Source organism: Odocoileus virginianus, chromosome 26 (assembly GCF_023699985.2).
Source record: "Odocoileus virginianus isolate 20LAN1187 ecotype Illinois chromosome 26, Ovbor_1.2, whole genome shotgun sequence".
Lineage (NCBI taxonomy): Eukaryota > Metazoa > Chordata > Mammalia > Artiodactyla > Cervidae > Odocoileus > Odocoileus virginianus.
In genome coordinates this window covers 15,307,960-15,327,666 of record NC_069699.1, presented here as the reverse complement: position 1 = coordinate 15,327,666, position 19,707 = coordinate 15,307,960, and the positions used below count along the sequence as shown (strand labels likewise).

The following is a 19,707-nucleotide window of genomic DNA, read 5'->3' as shown; positions in this document are numbered from 1 at the left end:
TGCAAATCCTCTGATGGTCCTCCAGTGAGAGCAAGGCTTTGTTTTCCCTCCTCTTGAAGCTGAGCTGGAGCTCAGACCACTCTGATCAACAGAATCTGGGTAGGGGATGGAGGTGGATATTCAAAGAGACTGCAGCTCCCCCACTGCCACCTTGGGACCCTGAGCTCCCATGACATAAGTGAGACTCTGACCCCATGTGGAGAGGGTAGCAGCCCAGCTGAGTCCAGCCTTATAGCTGTCTTCACCAAAGTGCCAGGAAAGGTGGGGGAAGCCGTCTTAGACCTCTCAACCTGGACTCTAGCAATCATTCCATCCTAGCAATCGCTTGATAACACGCTGTCTTTCATTTATTTGCATATGTCTGATGCCACATCTCACTCCTCCACGAGATGGTAAATTCCACCAAGGCAGGAATCAAGTCTGTCTTGTTTGCCATTGGAAGCCAGGACCGGGTATTGGTAGGTACTCAGTAAATACTGGCTGAATAAGCAAATCAACAAGTGCAGAGTACCATGGACACACAGGAGGGCACCAGGGTAGACTCATGGAAGCTTTTCAGAGGAAGTGATACCTAAACGCTAGGCCTGAAGACCAAGCAGATGTCAGGGTTCAAAGAGCAGGGCCACAGGGACTGGGCGTCACCCCAACCACATCACCTATGGACAGTGCCCAGGCTGTGTACTCATGAGAGAGAAAGAGGAGGGATTGTGTGTCTTCAGCAAGAAGCATGGTCTAGGAAAACAAGAGATGCTTTATATACACCCACGTGACTTCTTGGAGAGAGAAGCCTGAGCTGAAAGTCAGGAGCCCTGGGTGTTCTCACTTAGAAGCTCATGGTGTATCCTTTGTAACATCCCCCTTAGCTTGCCTGGTGCTCAGATGGTTTGAGATAAAACCAATGACTCCCTCACTACATCCCTGGGTTATCATGAGGATTATAAGAGAGCAAAGAAGTCAGAGTGCTTTGAGAAAGGTGTGTTAGAACAGAAATCTGTGATGGTGGAAGAAGACACACATGATGGCATTGTTTTCTGAAAGTTCAACCTGCCGCAGGTGAACCCTCAGGACCATAGGCTGAGCTTTCCTTGAACGGGGTTGCCACATGGAACTCAGCCTGGGTGAGTCGAGCCCAGACTCCTCTTGGGCACTCCCTGGGGAGCTGGAAATTTTTCAACTGCCCAGGCGGAGAGAAGCAGCTAAGGCCTTAGAAAGAGAACCCACGGAGCAAAGTAGGAGCACTAGACTTGGTGTCAAGAGACATGAGTTCCTTTTATGGACTGAGTGTCTGTATTCCCCCAGAAGTCATATGTTGAACTCTATCCTCAATGCGATGGTGTTAGGAGGTAGGGCCTTTAGCAGATAATAAGGATTAGTCCTCATGATGGGATCAGTGCCCTCGAAAGACTCTCTAGTGCTTGCTTCCTCTCTCTGTCCTCCACTCCATGAGGACACAAGAAGGATCAGCACCCACAAGCCACAGGAGGGAGCTCACCAGAGCCTCGCGAAGCCACCACTGGTGCCCTGATCTCCAGCTTCCGGCCTCCAAAACTGGGAGAGATCCATTGCTGTTTACAAGTCACCCAGTCCAGAGTGCTTTGTTACAGGAGCCCAAATGGACTGTGCAGTGGGAATAACATGACCAGACCTGGGCCTGGGCACTGCCTGCCTCACCCTGAGAGGCTACCTGGCAGATAGGTGGACCTTCTTAATAAAAGACCTACCAGATGCAGAGTACATCATGAGAAACGCTGGGCTGGAAGAGGCACAAGCTGGAATCAAGATTGTCGGGAGAAATATCAATCACCTCAGATATGCAGATGACACCACCCTTATGGTAGAAAGCGAAAAGGAACTAAAGAGCCTCTTGATGAAAGTGAAAGAGGAGAATGAAAAAGTTGGCTTAAAGCTCAACATTCAGAAAATTAAGATCATGGCACCTGGTCCCATCACTTATTGGGAAATAGATGGGGAGACAGTGGAAACAGTGGCTGACTTTATTTTGGGGGGTTCCAAAATCACTGCAGATGGTGACTGCAGCCATAAAATTAAAAGACACTTACTCCTTGGAAGGAAAGTTATGACCAACCTAGACAGCATATTAAAAAGCAGAGACATTACTTTGCCAACAAAGGTCCGTCTAGTCAGGGCTATGGTTTTTCCAGTGGTCATGTATGGGTGTGAGAGTTGGACTGTGAAAACTGAGTGCCAAAGAATTGATGCTTTTGAACTGTGGTGTTGGAGAAGACTCTTGAGAGTCCCTTGGACTGCAAGGAGATCCAGCCAGTCCATCCTAAAAGAGATCAGTCCTGGGTATTCATTGGAAGGACTGATGCTGAAGCTGAAACTCCAATCCTCTGGCCACCTCATGAGAAGAGTTGACTCACTGGAAAAGACCCTGATGCTAGGAGGGATTGGGGGCAGGAGGAGAAGGGGACGACAGAGGATGAGATGGCTGGATGGCATCACCGACTTGATTAGACATGAGTCTGAGTAAACTCCAGGAGTTGGTGATAGACAGGGAGGCCTGGCATGCTGCGATTCATGGGGTCGCAGAGCCGGACACGACTGAGCGACTGAACCAAACTGAATTGAACCAGATGGCAGGACAAGGCTTCTCTGGACAGCCAGGATGAGGGACCCAGAGCACAGCCCAGATCTTGTGCACTGAGCTCCAAAGAAGAGGCAGCCAGAGGTCAGGCTGGTTGGCCCTGGGGTCAGAGGGCAAATCCAGGCATCCCCTGGAGACTCTTGCTTCCAAAAGCTGTGGTGGGTTGCGGGGAGGCCCTGCTGACACATCGGCCTGGTGCCGAGGGCCCACAGCAGCTGCACTGGCCTGGCCACACCCTAATTAGACTTTCATGGTGTGTCCAGCAGCCTGCTGGGTCCGACTGCCAGCTGGGGCTCCCATTCTGTCTGGTGGCCTCAGTTAATGAAGCCATGAGGGGCTGACTGAGCTCATTACAGGCCATGTGAAGGAACAGGGTGCCCCTGCACATGCTCCCCCAGTGCCTCCCGCCCCCGTGTCCACACTGAGAACAGGAAGAGGGAGCTGAATCCAAATCAAGAGGAAGGAGAGGGGCGGAAGCTGAGCTCCAGCCCAACCACGCAGCCTGAATGGCTCCCGTGACAGCCCAGCCAGAGATGTGGGTTTCTGTACGCGTCTGAGTCTGTGGTTTTAGCAGAGTGTTCAGAGTCCATGGCTGCTCTCAGACCACACCCAGGCCTTTCTCATCTCAGGCCAAGGAGGAAGAATGAGAGTGAAGGTTCAAATTTGTCACTTCCCAATAACTGGCCCACAGACATGTTTGTACAAGCCTTTCTGTCATCTTTAAGAAGGGATACTGATCTGACCCAAAGCAAGTGCTCAGGTAATGTGTTCAATACATCATTACTGTTGTTGTTGTTACTAAAAGACAGTCATGAAAAGAAACCAAAACCTGAGCTTCTGAATTGCAGGTGAGTGATTTTTTTCTTCTACTTCTCTGCATTTGTAACAAAAAGTGTTTTAGTTTTATTTTTTTAAAAAGTACATGCTTTCTCCAAAATATCAGAAAAATGAGATTATGTATGAAAGGGCCCAGACAGTGCCTGGGAGTAAGTTATTAACAGAAGTATCCTCCTGCAGTGAAAGTTTGGAGAGATGTGATTGGGTGGGAAAACATGCATGGTATTTGCAAATGTGTAATGAATTTCTGCCCTTTAATAAGGCAATTTCTTCTCCCCAAATGTCAAGGGAAGAAGGCACAGAAGTTGAGTGCTCAAAATGCTGAGGCACCCAGGTAAGGAGATGTTGAGGGGAGTTTGAAGGAAGAGCACTCCCTGGCCAGAGTAGAATGCAAAACACAGAGAGAGAAAGGAGGACGCAACTAAACAAAGTGTAGTCTATACGCGCAACAGCATTATCACTCACTCTTAAAAAGGAAGGACACTGACACATGTGACAACTTGGGTGAGCCTTGAGGACATTATGCAAAGTGGAATAAGCCACAGTCACAAAAGGACAAATACTGTATGCTTCACATATCTGAGGTCCCTACAGCAGTCAGATTCATAGAGACAGAGAGTAGAAGGGTGAGTTCCAGGATGGGGGTGGGAAAGGGAAATGGGGCACTGTTCACAGCGTGCAGTTTCACATTACTAAGATGAGTTCTGGGGAAGGGTGCGGGTGATGATTACACAACAGCATGGATGGACTTGATGACACACACTTGTACATTTTAAAATATTTAAGGTGGTAAACTTTATGTATGTGTAGTTGACCACAATTTAAACCTGTGTAAAGAGAAAAAAAGAGACTGAACCCAGAGGAAAGAGGAACGGAACAGACAGGATGGAGCAAGTCTCTGGTCTCCCAGGGTTGAGGGCCATTCACTGGAGAGATGACTCACAGAGGAGGGGGACCTCCAGGGAGCATGACCGAGGGGGAAACAGATGGAGGGGGACGCAACCTGGTAAGGTCATGGCTTCTATCTGCACTTGGCCGCTGGCCCCTCAGGGTCCTGAGCTAGGGGGCATTTACAGCTTGAGGACTCAGCCAGGGATGTGCCCAAGAGGATCAAGCCTCCTTCTCTCCTCAAAATCCGAGCTTGGAGTATGAGAAATTAGGACCTGGAGGGTGTGTGTATATAAATAAGCAACTAAGCCTGGCACCATCCTCCAGGGGAGGAAGGAACAGGAATATTTTGAGCATCTATTCCAAAGAGAAGCAATTCCAAGGCCACTGTGCTGAAGGAATGCAGACATGGGCTGGCTGACCCCCAGATAAAAGAGAACTGGGTATAGTCAGGATGTCCTGAAAAGCGATGGGCTGGCACCTGGGCCCGGATGGTGGCAGAGCCTGGTGCTTGGTGGCATAATAACAACAGAACCATTTATTGAGCACTTCCTGTCTGTGACAAGTGCTTCTCTTGGTCCATCGTGTATTCCTTTCAGCATCTTTATGGGTAGCAACTATTTCTACCCTCACTTTACACCAAGGAAGACTGAGGGCTGGAGATGAAAGTCACCTGCAGACACTGGGCCTTAAAAGCCCACCATCTGCCCCCAGGGAATCCTGGTTTCCTTGCTGCTTCACCTCCCAGCATTGCCTCCCACCGCCCCAGACCCTGAGCCCCTTCTCACTTGAACTGGTGCTCCCGGGAGCTGCGGATCTTGGAGGAGAAGCGCTCAGCCAGCTTCTCCAGGCTGCGGGAATACTCGAGCTCGATCTCGGCTTTCCGGCGGAAAAACTCCTGGAGGTCCTGGAGCAGCTGCAGCCTCGACTCCGACTGCTGCTCCAAGCACTTGAACTGCTCCACCAGCTGCGTGCGGATCTCTGTAGGCAGAGGCAGGAGCAGGCTATGAGGTGGAGGGGACAGCAGGGCAATCTGCCCAGCCCACCCACCGCCAGTGGCCCAGGCACTGCAATGCCAGCCGCCCCCTCCCCACCACCCACCACCCAGAGCCTCTCCAGGCACTGGCAGGACGATTGAGCAAATGCCAGGTTTTCCCACAGTGTAACCCAATGTCTCCCAAAGTTGAATCACCGCATGTCACCACCACGATTTCTGCCATATCCACACATCACCTGCATTATTATTTTTTCCACATGATCTAGTAAATTCACTCACTTTTCTTACTGAAAACAACTTACTTAAAACATACAGTTTAATGTCATTATGGCAAGGGTAAAACTAGAACCACTTGCTGTCTTGGAACACAGAAACTTGATTCAACAAAAACAAAAATTTTGTTAAAATTCTCTCCAGAGACTATTGCTTACCAAAGGCCCGAATCCTAAGCTTCTGAGTCTCCATCAACAAGAGGAAAATTGGGAGCATGAGAGAAGTTAAAGACAGACTTCCTCCAGGTGTAGTCAGGACTGAGCGAGGGCAGAAGGGATGCCACTCACTCTCAGGTTTCAGGGTTATTTAAGGTTATTTAGGTTATTTATCTCTCAATCACCTTGAGATTCCATGCATCACCATCTCAGGTACCACCAGAGAATGTAGTCCAGGCTTCAGGAAATCCTGACAGAGCAAACCAGGTCTGTGCACCCAGGGCAAAAGTTCATAAGCAGGGGCTAGAGATAAAAATCACAGCCGGATCCCAGTGGTTTTGTCACTGCTGCCATCACCACACAGTAACCTCTTCCCCACCATCCCACAGGCTGCCCAGCAGATTAGTCTCTCCACACTGTGCTCACACCAGCTCCCTGCTCAAAACTCTCCAGGGCCCTCCTCTGACTGAGTATTAAGTCCAACTCCTTAGCACGGAATTCAAGGCCACCCACTATCTGACCCCAAACTTCTCTGTATCTCCCCCCAGTGAACTCACTATTCCTTCAAACTAGTCCCTGACATGTCCAATCCTATTGTAGAAACGGGCCTCCTGTCTGAAAAGGTGGCCAGTACATCTTAGCATCCTTTGGAAAAGTGGTCTTCAAAGCATGCAGCGCTACTCTGGGGCACTGGAAGCCTTGCCAGGGGGTGCACGGCAGGAACTGTTACAAAGGCATAGGTTTGAGATCCTACTTCCATTCCCACTCTTTCTTCCTTTGCCTGAGAATGTGCCTCAGCATCTCTCCTTTTCCATCTGCCTCTTCACAACCATCCTCTCTATTTGCAGAAGGCCATCTTCTCCCTTATTCAGAATCTGATTATGGTACAATTTCTCAAAGAGTCAAGGTAGAGAACAGTTAAAAACGTTGGTGCTAGCAAAACTTCTTTAATCTAGGGACCATAAACCCCGGCTACACAAAGTGTGGTCCATAGACCAGCAGCATCAGCATCTTCCATAGGCTTATTAGAAACACAGCCCTTGGTCAGTCCTGACTATACCTGGAGAAAGTCTGTCTTTAACTGCCCTCCCACTCCCGTTTTCCTCTTGTTGATACAGACAGAAGTCTTAGTCTTAGAAACAACACCCATAGACTTATTAGAAACCTTAGGTCCCAACCCAGACCTTCTGAATCACAATCTGCATTTTAACGAGATCCCTGGATGGTCCTTGTGAACCTTAACGCCATCCTATCCATCTCATGCTGAGAAGCACCCATTCTGTCTTACTTTTTATTTTTAGTAATTATTTATCAAATTATGAAACAGTGATATTATTTTGATGAACTGCATGATAAATCAATATGAAATAAAGATACTTAGGGTTTTATGGTCAAAGCAAATTTTTTAATGTCCGTTTCAATTTACATACATATTTTGGACAAAAAGAAAAATCAATAAAAAAGTTCAAGCATGAAAACATATTATGTAAAATTCTGTGAAGGAAGTAGAAGGGAATTATGAGTTCAAGAAGGTAAAGATAGGAACAATATAACTATAAATTTTCTGACTTGTACAGGTAATTTTTGATGAGTGGTGGTGGATACAAATGTTTTGTGGTATTTATCTTCAGTTCAGTTCAGTTCAGTTCAGCCGCTCAGTCGTGTCGGACTCTTTGCAACCCCATGAATCGCAGCACACCAGGCCTCCCTGTCCATCACCAACTCCCGGAGTTTACTCAAACCCATGTCCATCGAGTTGGTGATGCCATCCAGCCATCTCATCCTCTGTCTTCCCCTTCTCCTCCTGCCCCCAATCCATCCCAGCATCAGTGTCTTTTCCAATGAGTCAACTCTTCGCATGAGGTGGCCAATTACCACCATGCAATTCCACCCATAGATCATATCCAGAAGAAATCAGTGTTCATGTCTACACTCAAAATATGGAAAATATTCACAGAAACTTATAGAGCTAAATATTAGAAACAACCCAAAATGTCCATTAAGAGTACATAAGATTTTTTTTCAAAGGGACAATTTATTTCAAAATGCTTGTCAGTCTTAAAATATTAATGGTAAAGTGAATTTATGCAAGGAGTAGATAAGATTTTTTAAATGTGAGATGTTCATTCAATGGAATACCATATGATAAGGGAAAAAATGATCTACTGCTACCATGTTGATGGAAAGTAGCAAGGAAAAAAATAAGATCATGCAAAAAATAACTTATGGTGACTGAGTTCAGAGAAATGATCACCTTTGGGGGTAATGACTGAGAGAGGGTGCAAGGTTGCATTCTGGAATACTGGAGATAGACCATTACACCTTGATCTGGTAAAAATTAACTGAGCTGCACACTAAGATCTGAGCATTCTACTGTACATAAGTGACACATCAATAAAAAGGCAAACTAAAAATTGCTGTTATTTAGTTTGCATTTGATACAGTTAAGAGGGTAGAGTAATTTTATTCTACAAGGTCAATATTTACAATATGGCAGAAATGATATCCTTTGTAACTGTTTAAATTTCCGGTGAACATTTCAGATGTCAAGTTAAAATGTGTGAGGCAAAAGAGACTTTTTTTTTCCCCAAAGTTCATGTAGAGGGTAGGCAAGCAAAACAGTTTTAAAACCAGTGTTTTAGAGGCCAAGCACTGCTCCTCCCAGGAAGTCCCGGCTCGCTCAGCCCTCATGACCCCACTCTGAACTCCCATGGTACATGCAATTAGTCTCAGAGCGCCTTGTGCTGTTTTCTTTTAATTCTTTCATGGACGCATGTCATATTAGCTCCTCAAAAGAAATTTAAGATCTGACAGCGGATTCTCCTAGCACAAATACCAATATCTGTATAGCAAATCCCTATTTACCTTTACCAAAGTGCTTTTACCCAAGGACATCAAATGTTGTGATTATGGGAATCTCGCCCAACACACATACACATACACATACACACAAACATACACACCACACACACCCACATACAACACACACATCACATTCACATGCCACATGACTTCACATTCACACACATCACACACACGTCGTATCTATATACTACAAAAACTCACATACTGCACAAATACCACACATACCACACAATCACCACAACCACCACACACTTTCATACAAACATACCACATACCCACACCACTAACACACCACATCCCAAACACACCCCACACACATTCACACATGCTATGCATATACTATACCCATACCAGACATGGATGTTATTCTTATTATCCATTTTTACAGTTGAAGAAACCAAGACTCTGTGTAAACTCATCAGGAACGTGTCCAAGGTCACATTTTGCTCTATTGACTGTAACAATCTACACAGGCCCTCCTTGATATGGCTCACTTGTTAAACTGGACTGAGATGCTGTCAGTCCCACAAGTGCAAGCCCTGCCATATTAATACGTAGTTATAAAAATGTTTTCTAAATATTTAAAAAATTACTTTTAGACCATCTACTATGTGGGACTCAAAATAACCTTAATAATAATTATGAGTACTTACAGAGCACACCATGTGTTCCACGCCTGATGTTGAGTTCTCTGGATATTTATCTCACATAATCTGTATAATATCCCCTCTAAAGTGGGTGCTACTAGTATTCCCCCACCTTTTCTCCACAGATGAGGAAGTGGAGGTGCAGGAATAAGTAGCCTCTGGTCATAACAGCTGGTGTGTGGCAATTAAGCTAGGAATCAAGCCTAGGTCCTCAGTTTGAGAGCAATGACCCTCTAGACACCTCACTAAAATGAGGCCATATTATTTTCTTTCAAGACTTTAATCCATCTGTATTCAATTTCTTGTATCCTTTTTGTAACAAGATGGTGGGCTAAAGAGATAGTATTTACCAAGAATGCTGCAGCCACTCCCTTCCTCCATTACAGGGCATTATCAGGAGCCAATGTTCTCCTATTTTAGAGGGAAATCTCATAAATCACACTTCGCTGTCAGGAGACGACTTGGAAGCAGCGGAGAAACCTCCCTCAGTTCACACAACCAGCTGGAGCAGTTGGACAGCTCAGAGTCAAGCCCCTCTCACAGGAGCCGCCCTGGCAGGAGCCAGACTGCTGCCTGCCTGCCCGCGCTGCGGCACCTGCTGGGATCTGATTACCCATCTCCTTATCTCTACCTCCCTTCCAAGTTGCTCCTCCTCAGAGCCAGCACAGATTTGGCTTTTCTCGGGTCGGAGATTTCAAAGAGAGAGAAAAATAAATAAATAAAACAACTGTTTGCAAGGCATAGACTTCATTCAGAAGACGGTCCCCCAGGAATGGTTCCAATCTCGGCACAGCACTGAGGAGCAGAAAAATAAGAGGGGGTTGGGCAGGGAGGAGAAGGGGCTTAGAGAGCTGGGAAAGGCTTTGATATCAGAACATTAGAGCTGCAGGTGACCGCCCTGACTCCTGGCACAGCCTCCGGGTTTTACGGAGGCGTGAGGCCCAGCGAAGTTGTCCTGAAGCACAGCTCTCTCCCTGTGTCACTCTCCATGGAGCAATAGGACAGAACAAATCTGACTCCATACTGCATCTGTTTCTTTTATTTTAACCTTTGTCTTCTATTGCTTTTGCTACAAGTTAATCACAAGTTTATTAATTTAAAAATGCCAAGAGCCTGAATATACAGGACAGCCCATTCTCAAGGCTCGGCCCTAAAAATCCCCTGTGCTCCACCTACTTACCCTTTCCCCCCTCCTTGCTCCTCCAATGTCATAGAGTTGGAATCATTTTAAAACTGGCTTCTTTTACTTAGTAATATGCACTTATATTTCTTTCATGTCTTTTTTCATGGCTTGATAGCTCATTTCTTTTTATTGCTGAATAATATTCCATTTTCTGTAATAATATTCATGGTTTCTTTATCCATTCACCTTTTGACAATTATGAATATTTGGGGCAAGTTTTCATGTGAACATAAGTCATAAGACTTCCCTTGTGGCTCAGCCGGTAAAGAATCAGCCTGCAGTGCAGAAGACCTGGGTTTGATCCCTGAGTCGGGACGATCCCCTGGAGAAGGGAAAGGCTACTGACTCCAGTATTCTGGCCTGGAGAATTCCACAGACTGTATAGTACATGGGGTCTCAAAGAGTTGGACACAACTGAGTGACTTTCACAAGTCATCCTCACTCCATCTGGATAAATGCCTTTTTGTTAACTAATAAGCAGACGCTCCAATACTTTGGTGTGAAGAGCCAACTCACAGGAAAAGACTGATACTGGGAAAGGTTGAAGGCAAAAGGAGAAGGGGGCAGCAGAGAGATGTGATGGCTAGACAGCATCACTGACTCAATGGACATAAATCTGAGCAAACTCCAGGAGACAGTGAAGGACAGGGAAGCCCGGCATGCTGCCATCCATGGAGTTACAGAGTCGGACATGGCTTAGTGACTAAACAACAACAACAAAGCTAAATTTAACAGCAGTTTTAGGTTTAAAGAAAAAATGGGGAATTCTAGTTTTTAAAATTAGTACAAAATTCAAAAATTAGAAAGGGTATAAAGAGAAACTTCTCTCTTCTACCCTTGTTCACCAGCTACCTAGTCCCTCTCTAGCAAGGTAACCAAGTTTCCAAGTTCATGTTTCTATAAATAATGGCATATTTGAAAAATATTATCTCCCCTGTTTTTATGCATATTATAGCATGACATTCACAGTGTCCTGTACTTTTTTCTTTTAAAGAATACTTCAAAAAAAAAAAAAATACTTCAGGGCAGTGGGGGTTGGAGACTTCCCAGGTGATCCAGTGGCTAAGACCGTGCTCCCAATGCAGGGAGCACAGGTTCAGTCTCTGATTGGGGAACTAAGAGTCTGCTTGCTGCATGGAGCAGTCAAAAAAACCAAAAACAAAACATGCATGCACACACACGATACATTGAGGAAATCAACCCATGCAATTTTATAAAGAATTTTCACATTTCTTTTTAAAGCACTATAGAATTCTATATTCTATATTCCAAATGTTAATTTTTTTAGCCAGTCCCCTTTCCTGGACGTTTAGGTTGTTTGCAATCATTTACCACCATAAAAAGTGCTGGAATAAACAACCATATACAAGCCTCATTTTGTACACATGCAGGGATGTGATCTTTGTGATGAATTCTCCACCGAGCAGTACTAGATCCAAAGGCAGTGATTGGTCTTAGTATTCTGAGACTGCAAAAGTGCCCTTCCCTGAGACTTCATCAACTTGCACTCCCACCAGAAATTTATGAGAGGGTCTCCGGCACAATTAGAAAGCTGACATGCTGGGATTTACTTCAAAATAACCTTGATGGGGGACCAGGGAGTGGTCATACTATAGGTAAAAACAAACAAACAAAAAAACATGATTGGCTTTGAGTTGACTGAAGAAGTTTAGTTGTGGTGAAGAACATGGGGAAGAGGCTTCTTATACTATTCTCTCTACTTTTTGTAATGTTTGAAACTTTCCACAATAAAAAGGAGAGCAAAGAAAGTCAGACAAAGCCAGAAATGTGATACAGATCCTGCAGCTCTGGTTAACAGGTCTGACCAGTTAGAAATTAAGAATGCCAATAACGTGTCTCCAGAGGCCTCTGCCCCTAGCCGGCGGAGGGCTCTCCTGGGCTAGAGGGAGGGGCCAGAGAATGACCGTAAGAGCAGGCCCCACAGAATTCTCATCCTTGCACCCTGTCCTGAGAATGTGGTACGTTTTCTGACACTCCCTGGGAGAGCAAGTTCCACTTTCACAGTCTGTATCCATCCTAAAAATCAAGATCCAGTGAGTGTGTGTCCCTCTGCTCCACAGAGGCAGCTGGTGTACCTTCCTCAGGATGAAATTTCAGGAGCAAACAAGGAGAATGGTATGTTTCACAACTGCACGATCCTGCCTGAATCTGGCACTTGTTCTCATTCCTACTTTATGGATGAAGCAGTTGAGACTCAAGGAGGGGGTGGGAGTACCTAGGGTCACCCAGAAAGTGGCAGAGCCAGGGCTCAAATCCAGAGAAAGGGGTAGACAGGAACCAAGATGACCCAATCTCCAGTTTAGGGTGCTTTTCCTGGGGTTCTCCAGGCCTTCTCTTTCAAGGATCGAGTACCACTCCACCTCCAGTCTCCACTCCCACACTCCATCCATCATCTCAGTGCCATTCTCATTGGTTCTGGTTGTCACCATGTCCCCCACTGCAACCTGACCTTGACCTGAGGCCCTCCTACGGTGGAGGGAAACATCAATTCAAATCCTGGCCCTGCGACATACTTAGCTGGTGGACTTGAGAACATTTCCTCATTTCTCAGAGTTTATTTCCCCCTGTAAAATGGGGATGATAATAATCTATCTCATATTGTGGTCTTAAGGGTTGATAAGTGACCATGAAGAAAGTTTTTCGTGTAGTGCTTCATATACATCAGCACTGCACCCAGTGGCTACTAGCCACACGTGGCCCTTTAAATTTGATCAAAATAAAAAATTCACTCCTCAGTTGCACTTGCCACATTTCCAGTGCTCAAAAGCATGGCTACTATATTGGACACTACAGAATATTTTCATCACTGCAGAAAATTCAACTGGATAGTGCTGTATGCAAGGCTCAGTAATGGTTAGCTATGATTCTCATTTATTATTATTGCTTTCTGTGGCCATTTCTCATCTTCTCAGGTGGAATAAAGACCTAAGGCAAGAGTGACATCCATGTTTTATTACTCAGATTTTACGCTCAACCCCTCCAACTACAGCAGTGTAATGGGGCCCGCAGAACAGCAAGATGGAGATCCATTCTCATTGCTGCCAGCCCAGCGCATAGCATCCTGAGGGATCCACTGCCCTCCTCTTCCAGCCTTAGCAGAGGCAGAGAGGATGAACGCAGCAGAGCCTGGAGCCCAGCTGCTCTCGTGAGGTGGGCTGTTGTCTCTGCCAGAGGCCACTGTGAGGTCTTGGGCAGACAAGTCATTTTCTCTGAGCTGTTTTCCAGTCTGTAAAAGGCAGGTAACTACAGATATCCTGCAGAGCTGCTGCAAAGATCAGACTAGAAATAACGTGTGGGATGTGCCAGACGCCTAGAAGACCCTCTGCAAACAGCCTCACTGAGAGGCGGCAGGACACAGCAGGAAGGGAACAGCCTATGGGCTTTGGGGAGAGCCAGCCTGGGTTCCAAACCTGGTTTTCTCCACTTTGTAAAGTCTCTTTGGCTCTCTGAGTCTCTTTTCTAGTCTATAAAATTGGGAATAACAATACCTTCCTGGTGGGTTTGTCAAAAGAGCGAGAGGTGGTGTGCACATGAGGCTCCCGGCTCTGTGCCTGGTACCCAGCGGGCAGGCAATAAAAGGCAAGAAGGGGGCGTCCCTGCTGCAGCAGCCGCGCGGAGAGAGCAGAGCTGGCTGACTCGCAGGCCCAGGCCGCGCCCTCTGTCCGCAGGCCCTCAAGGACGGCGGATCGCCCCGCGACAAGCCGGTGAATCATCCTTCGGCCTCTTGGCGCTGGGTTCCCCCCGTCCTTCCCCACCTCCTCGCCAGCCTGGGCCCACGGTTCTTTCCTTCTCCAAGTCCTGCACCGAAAGCCCCACAGCCCCGGCGCGGGCCCTGCACCCCAGCCTGGTCTCCCAGCCTCGTGCACCTAAAAAGGTTCCTCGTCATGGGGCCCCGCAACCCGTAGGGCGTCGGGGTCCGCGCTCCGCGGGTAGGGGTCCAGCGCACCCGAGGCCAGGCGAGAAGCGGCGCCGCGCCGTTTCCCCGGCAACCACCGCCGGCCGCGCGCCCGGCCCAGCGGAGCCCGCCTCCCGTCTGGAAGCAAGCTCCTGTCCGCAGACTCCAGCAGGCTCACCGCACCTTGTATTAAATTACCTCTCTCGTTTTGCCTAGGACCCCTACCACTGGCATCAGTCCGTCCCTGATTAACTTTGACCAGGCCCTTTCGCATCCTTCATCACTTCTGACCACAGAAGTGGGCAGCAGGGAACGGGTGGCTATCACACCATTTTACAGGAAATTGAGGCCCACGAGAAGGTAAAGGACCTGTGAGAATAACAGGATTCAAACCCGGCTGGCCTGACCCTGCTAGGTGGTGCCGGCGGCTAACTCTGCTCCCCACCCACACAAGGGATCAGACCCAGAATGGGTTTGTTTCTCAAATCTTATCGCTGCCTCAGCCCTGATAAATGGGCCACTGGGTGATGCGGGGCCAAGAGCTGAGTCTGGGATCAGACTTGCTGAGTTCAGAGCCTGGTCTTGAAGCTTGCTAGCTGTGTGAACTTCAGCAAATCAGTTAGCCTCTCTGCGCCTTGGCTTTCCCATCTGCAAAATTCTGGAAGGAAAAAACAGCAGAAAATGACTGCTTAGTGCTTCCCACAAAATTGTCTCCTTGTTCAACCAAAGCAGTGAATATTATGCTACAGCCTTAGGAAGAGGTCCCTACTACTGTTATTCCCTTTTGCAAAGGAGGAGACTGAGGCACAGAGAGGTGAAGTAATTTGCCGAATTTCACCTAATCATTAAGCTCTGAATCATGTAGCACTTGCCTGAGATGTTTCCTGGGTGCCTGTGTGTGTTTATGTTAGTCGTTCAGTTGTGTCCAATTCTTTGCGACTCCATGAGCCGTGGTCCGCCAGGCTCCTCTGTCCATGGAATTCTCCAGGCAAGAATACTGGAGTGGGCTGCCGTTTCCTTCTCCAGGGGATCTTCCTGACCCAGGGATTGAACCCAGGTCTCCCGAATTGCAGGCAGATTCTTTACCGTCTGAGCTACAGTGGACTCCTGGGCGCTTACTATATGTACTATACCAAGTCAGCCAAGCTTTTACACTCTGTCTTTATCCATCTCACAGTTATTCAGGGTATTGAAGGCCAGGCTTAGAATAGATGATCAAATCACATTGACTCAAGGCCTCCTTGAAACAAATTATGTCCGCTCCCAGCTTACTGCGGGGTGAGAAAACACATATGCGGCAAAGGAGCTGGGTGAAGTGACTGGCATTTCCCTCTCTGCTTCTCATCACCAGACCCTCCCCCAGGAAGAAAGCACAGCACATGGGCTAATGTTTTGGAAAAAAAAAAATAAGAATTATTTAATGATGGTGATGACCATGCTATTTGTCAACCAGGAAAATCTTCCTCTAAGAGGAAATTATCCGGTTCCAAACAAACTAAGGAATTACATTCATGGTTGCCAAGATGAGAGATGCGACTACCACTTCCCACTGAGGTCCAAAGCACAGGCCCAGCTCTGCAGCATTGTAAGCATCCCTACCCCGATTGTTAAACCAGGTCTCTCAAGCAGAGTTCAAAGCCGAGTGGGTGGGAGAGGGGGTTTCCTTCCCTACAGCATCTGGGCAGTGTCCAAATAGCAGCCATTCCTTCTCAGGAAGAAGTCAAACAGAAGTTGCCTACCCGCCTTCCAGATGTTCGGTGAAAAGCAAAGAACGGTCAGAATAAGGCCATGGTTCCTCCTACCAGAAGCTGTGAGTTAAAATGGGACGTGATCAATTTTCAACGCAAAGTTAATATTCACAGCTTTGCTGCTCAATGGTCCTTGAAAGATCAGCTGCATTTAGATGGGAAAATATCAGGAATCATTAATTCCTGAATTTCCAGCTGGATCCTCTGACCAAGGGCATTTACCTTTATGTTTCTAATCCTACCCTGCTCCTAGAATTCAGAAGTCAGAGAACTAGGGACCCCTGGAAACGTCTAAGTACTTCCCAAAGTTCAGAGCCATTCCCACAGGTGTCTCCTCTAAAAACCCTCTATCCTGTATTTTTAAAAATATATTTCTCTACATCACCTCACTTTTTACACAGTATAAATGGAAACACCTGAGTCACTCTCCATTAATGGAAGGTAAATGTAAAAATAAATACAATGATCATAAAATAATGTTATTAAATTCTACCTAGAGTCTATAACTGAGACCAGTTTTTTTTTTGAGGGGGGAGTTTATAAAAAGAGTTTGGTAAGTATTAGAGGAAGTGTTGAAGACACACTAGAACTTAACAGCAATTTTCTCCTTAAGAGGGGTTGAAGGAGAATTAAAAAAAATAAGTATTTGTGTGAGTCAATGCTATTTAATTCTGTCTCTGTGAACCACCTAAAATTATCCTATATATACACAGCATCAGTGGTGCTTGTCCCTCACTTCAGGAAACAATAACTGGTCTAGCCCCTTAATTCACTAAAGGGAAACTGAGGAACGGAGACCCTTACCCCAGTGTGGTACCAAAATCTGTGTCTCCCAGCCTTTTGGCCATTGCTCTTTTGATTACAGTTCTTCATGCCCAAGTCCTTTCTTCTCTGCTGTGACGATAGGCACTAAGAGCAAGGTCGCTGTCAACCACCAAGTTGGCTCCTCACAAATATTTTAGGTGAATAAACAAGCCAGTCAAAAGAAACAATGTATTACAGAAGGCTGAATAATGCAGCCCCTCCAAGGACATTCAGTTCCTAATCCCCAGAACCTGTGACTATCACCCTAAATGGCAGAAAAGGACTGTGCAGATACAATTAGGTTAAGAACCTTGAGATGAGCAGATTATCCTGAATCATCCAAGCAGACTCTAAATGCAATCACAAGTGACCTCATAGGAAAGAGAAAGAAAGAGATCGGCACAGACAGAAGAGGAGGTGATGAGGTTAGAGAGGCAGAGGCTGGAGTGATGTGGCCACAAGCCAGGGAACGCCTGCAGCCCTGGAAGCTGGAAGGCTCCCCCAGCGTCTCTGGAAGGCGTAAGTGGGGCCCTCTGACACCATCCTAACTTTGGACTGGTGAAACTGACTTCAGACTTCTGGCTTCTAGAACTGTGAGAGAATTAATGTGTGTTGTTTTAAGTCACCAGATTAGCAGTAATTTGTTACAGCAGCCATGGGAAACTTATACAGTGTACACTACACCATTTTGAAAGCTCTAAAGAATGATAGAATATGGTCTAAGTAGTGAGTGATATAGAAATTCAGATGACCAGAAGAGGGAGGGACCTTGGTATGCTGAAGAGTCAGCTGAGACCTCATAAAGGAGAAGAGCTGAGGTGGAATTTGTAGGATCCAGAGAAGCAGAGAGAAGTAGCTGGGCATCTGTTACACAAACCCACAAGCATTTACTGAATGCCTACTATGTCTGTGTGAGAGAACAAGAGGAGCTGTGGTGGAAATATGTTTACAACAGGATCCCTGCCTTCAAGGAACTGCCAGTGTACGTGAAGATAAGGCATACCTGGGTGAAAAAATAATTTGAAACATGAGATGAAACAATCCTTTCTAGGATCAGAGGCATACACCAAAAAAAAAGTTTGTGCAGAAATTTACATCCCAACATTATTTATAAAAGTAAAAACTTGCACACAACATAACATAATCCAACAACAGGATATTGGTTAAATATCCTCACACATCCATGCAATAAACTTCTCTGCAATTTAAAAATCATGTTGTTTACTGTTTACAGTAGCCAAAAAGATACGGCAACCTAAATGTCCGTCGACAGAGGCATGGATAAAGAAGATGCGGTACATAAATACAATGGAATATTATTCAACCATTAAAAGATGAAATAATGCCATTTGTAGCAACATGGATGTACCTAGACACTGTCATACTGACTGAAGTAAGTCAGACAGAGAAGGAGAAATATATGATATCCCTTAATGTGGAATCTAAAAGGAAATGATACAAATGAACTTACAAAACAGAAATGCAGTCTTGGAGAATGAACTTATGGTTGCTGGGGGAAGGATGGTAGAAAGGGACACATAGGGAATTTGGGATGGACATGTACACACTGCAAGATTTAAAACTGATAACCAACAAAGACCTACTGTATAGCACATGGGACTCTGCTCGATGTTTTGTGGCAGCCGGGATGGGAGAAGAGTTTGGGGAAGAATGGATGCATGTATATGTATGGCTGAGTCCCCTTACTGCTCACCTGAGACTATCACAACATTGTTAGTCGGTTGTACCTCAATACAAAATAAAAAGTTTAATAAATAAATAAATAAATTGTGCTATATAATAGTTAATCATATAATGATCTAATAGCTATTATAGTTAATACAGTAGTTAACATGTAAGTTAATTGGAAAATGCCCATAATATATAAATAACAAAAGTGGGTTACAAAAATAGGAGGTATAGTTTAGTCTTCCTAAAATATAACTATAGCTATTTTTACACAGAGAAAAACTAAAGAATATACACCAAAGTGTGAATTGTGGTTATCTCTACATGGTGGGATTACAGACTGATTTGTTTCTTTGATAAATATGTCCTGAGCACCTAGGTGCTAAGCCATTACTTTCCAAACTTTTTCATAAGGGGCTAGAGAATAACTATTTTAGGCTTTGCAGGCCATACATTCTCTATTGCAACTACATAGTTCTACCTTTATAGCACAAGAAAGAAAAGACAGTATGGCAATGGATACAGATGGCTGTGTTTTAGTAAAACTTTATAAAGACAGGCAATGGGCCACATTTGACCCCTTGGACCTAAGTGCCAATACCTGTACTAATGACTGTGCTTTCCTATTTCTGTATTTTTCAAATCCTCTACATAATGGGCCTTATACCTCTAATATATGGAGGGGTAGTAAATTTTTTAAAATACTATCAATAGGCCCTGGAAAGGCCATGGTTGATTTTAGTAGGGTAGCATCTCCTCTCCTCTAGGGTGACAACCTCAAATATCTCCAGGGGTTAGGCAAATAACAAAAATGTGATTAGAGAACTGGTATAAACAATACAGAGAGCACAGATCTGACCAAATATATTAACATTCACTCTTTAATGTTAATGCTGTATCTGCTAAACAAAAAGGATCTATAAACCTCTAGTTTACGACTCTGGAAAGCCTTCCCAGCAAATGTCACTTTAGCTAGTGCCAGCCCTGATGGATTGAAACCCAGAGCATGGCAGATCCCACTCGGTCATGGTTGTCCCCACCTTGACCCCATTAACTCATGTTGAAATGACCAGTTGGGCCAGAGTGCTAATCTTCAT

The 19,707-nt window shown here is 45.6% G+C and overlaps 1 protein-coding gene across 6 annotated transcripts in view; it reads right to left on the bottom strand.

The window, feature by feature from the left end:
- The window catches only part of SRGAP3 (SLIT-ROBO Rho GTPase activating protein 3), a 250,339-nt gene that overhangs the window by 124,476 nt on the left and 106,156 nt on the right, over positions 1-19,707 (bottom strand). For all 6 annotated transcript variants that reach the window (XM_070455600.1, XM_070455601.1, XM_070455602.1 and 3 more), the window contains exon 2: positions 5,122-5,314. In XM_070455600.1, coding sequence (XP_070311701.1) covers positions 5,122-5,314 — 193 coding nt within the window. The remainder of the gene's footprint in view (positions 1-5,121; positions 5,315-19,707) is intronic.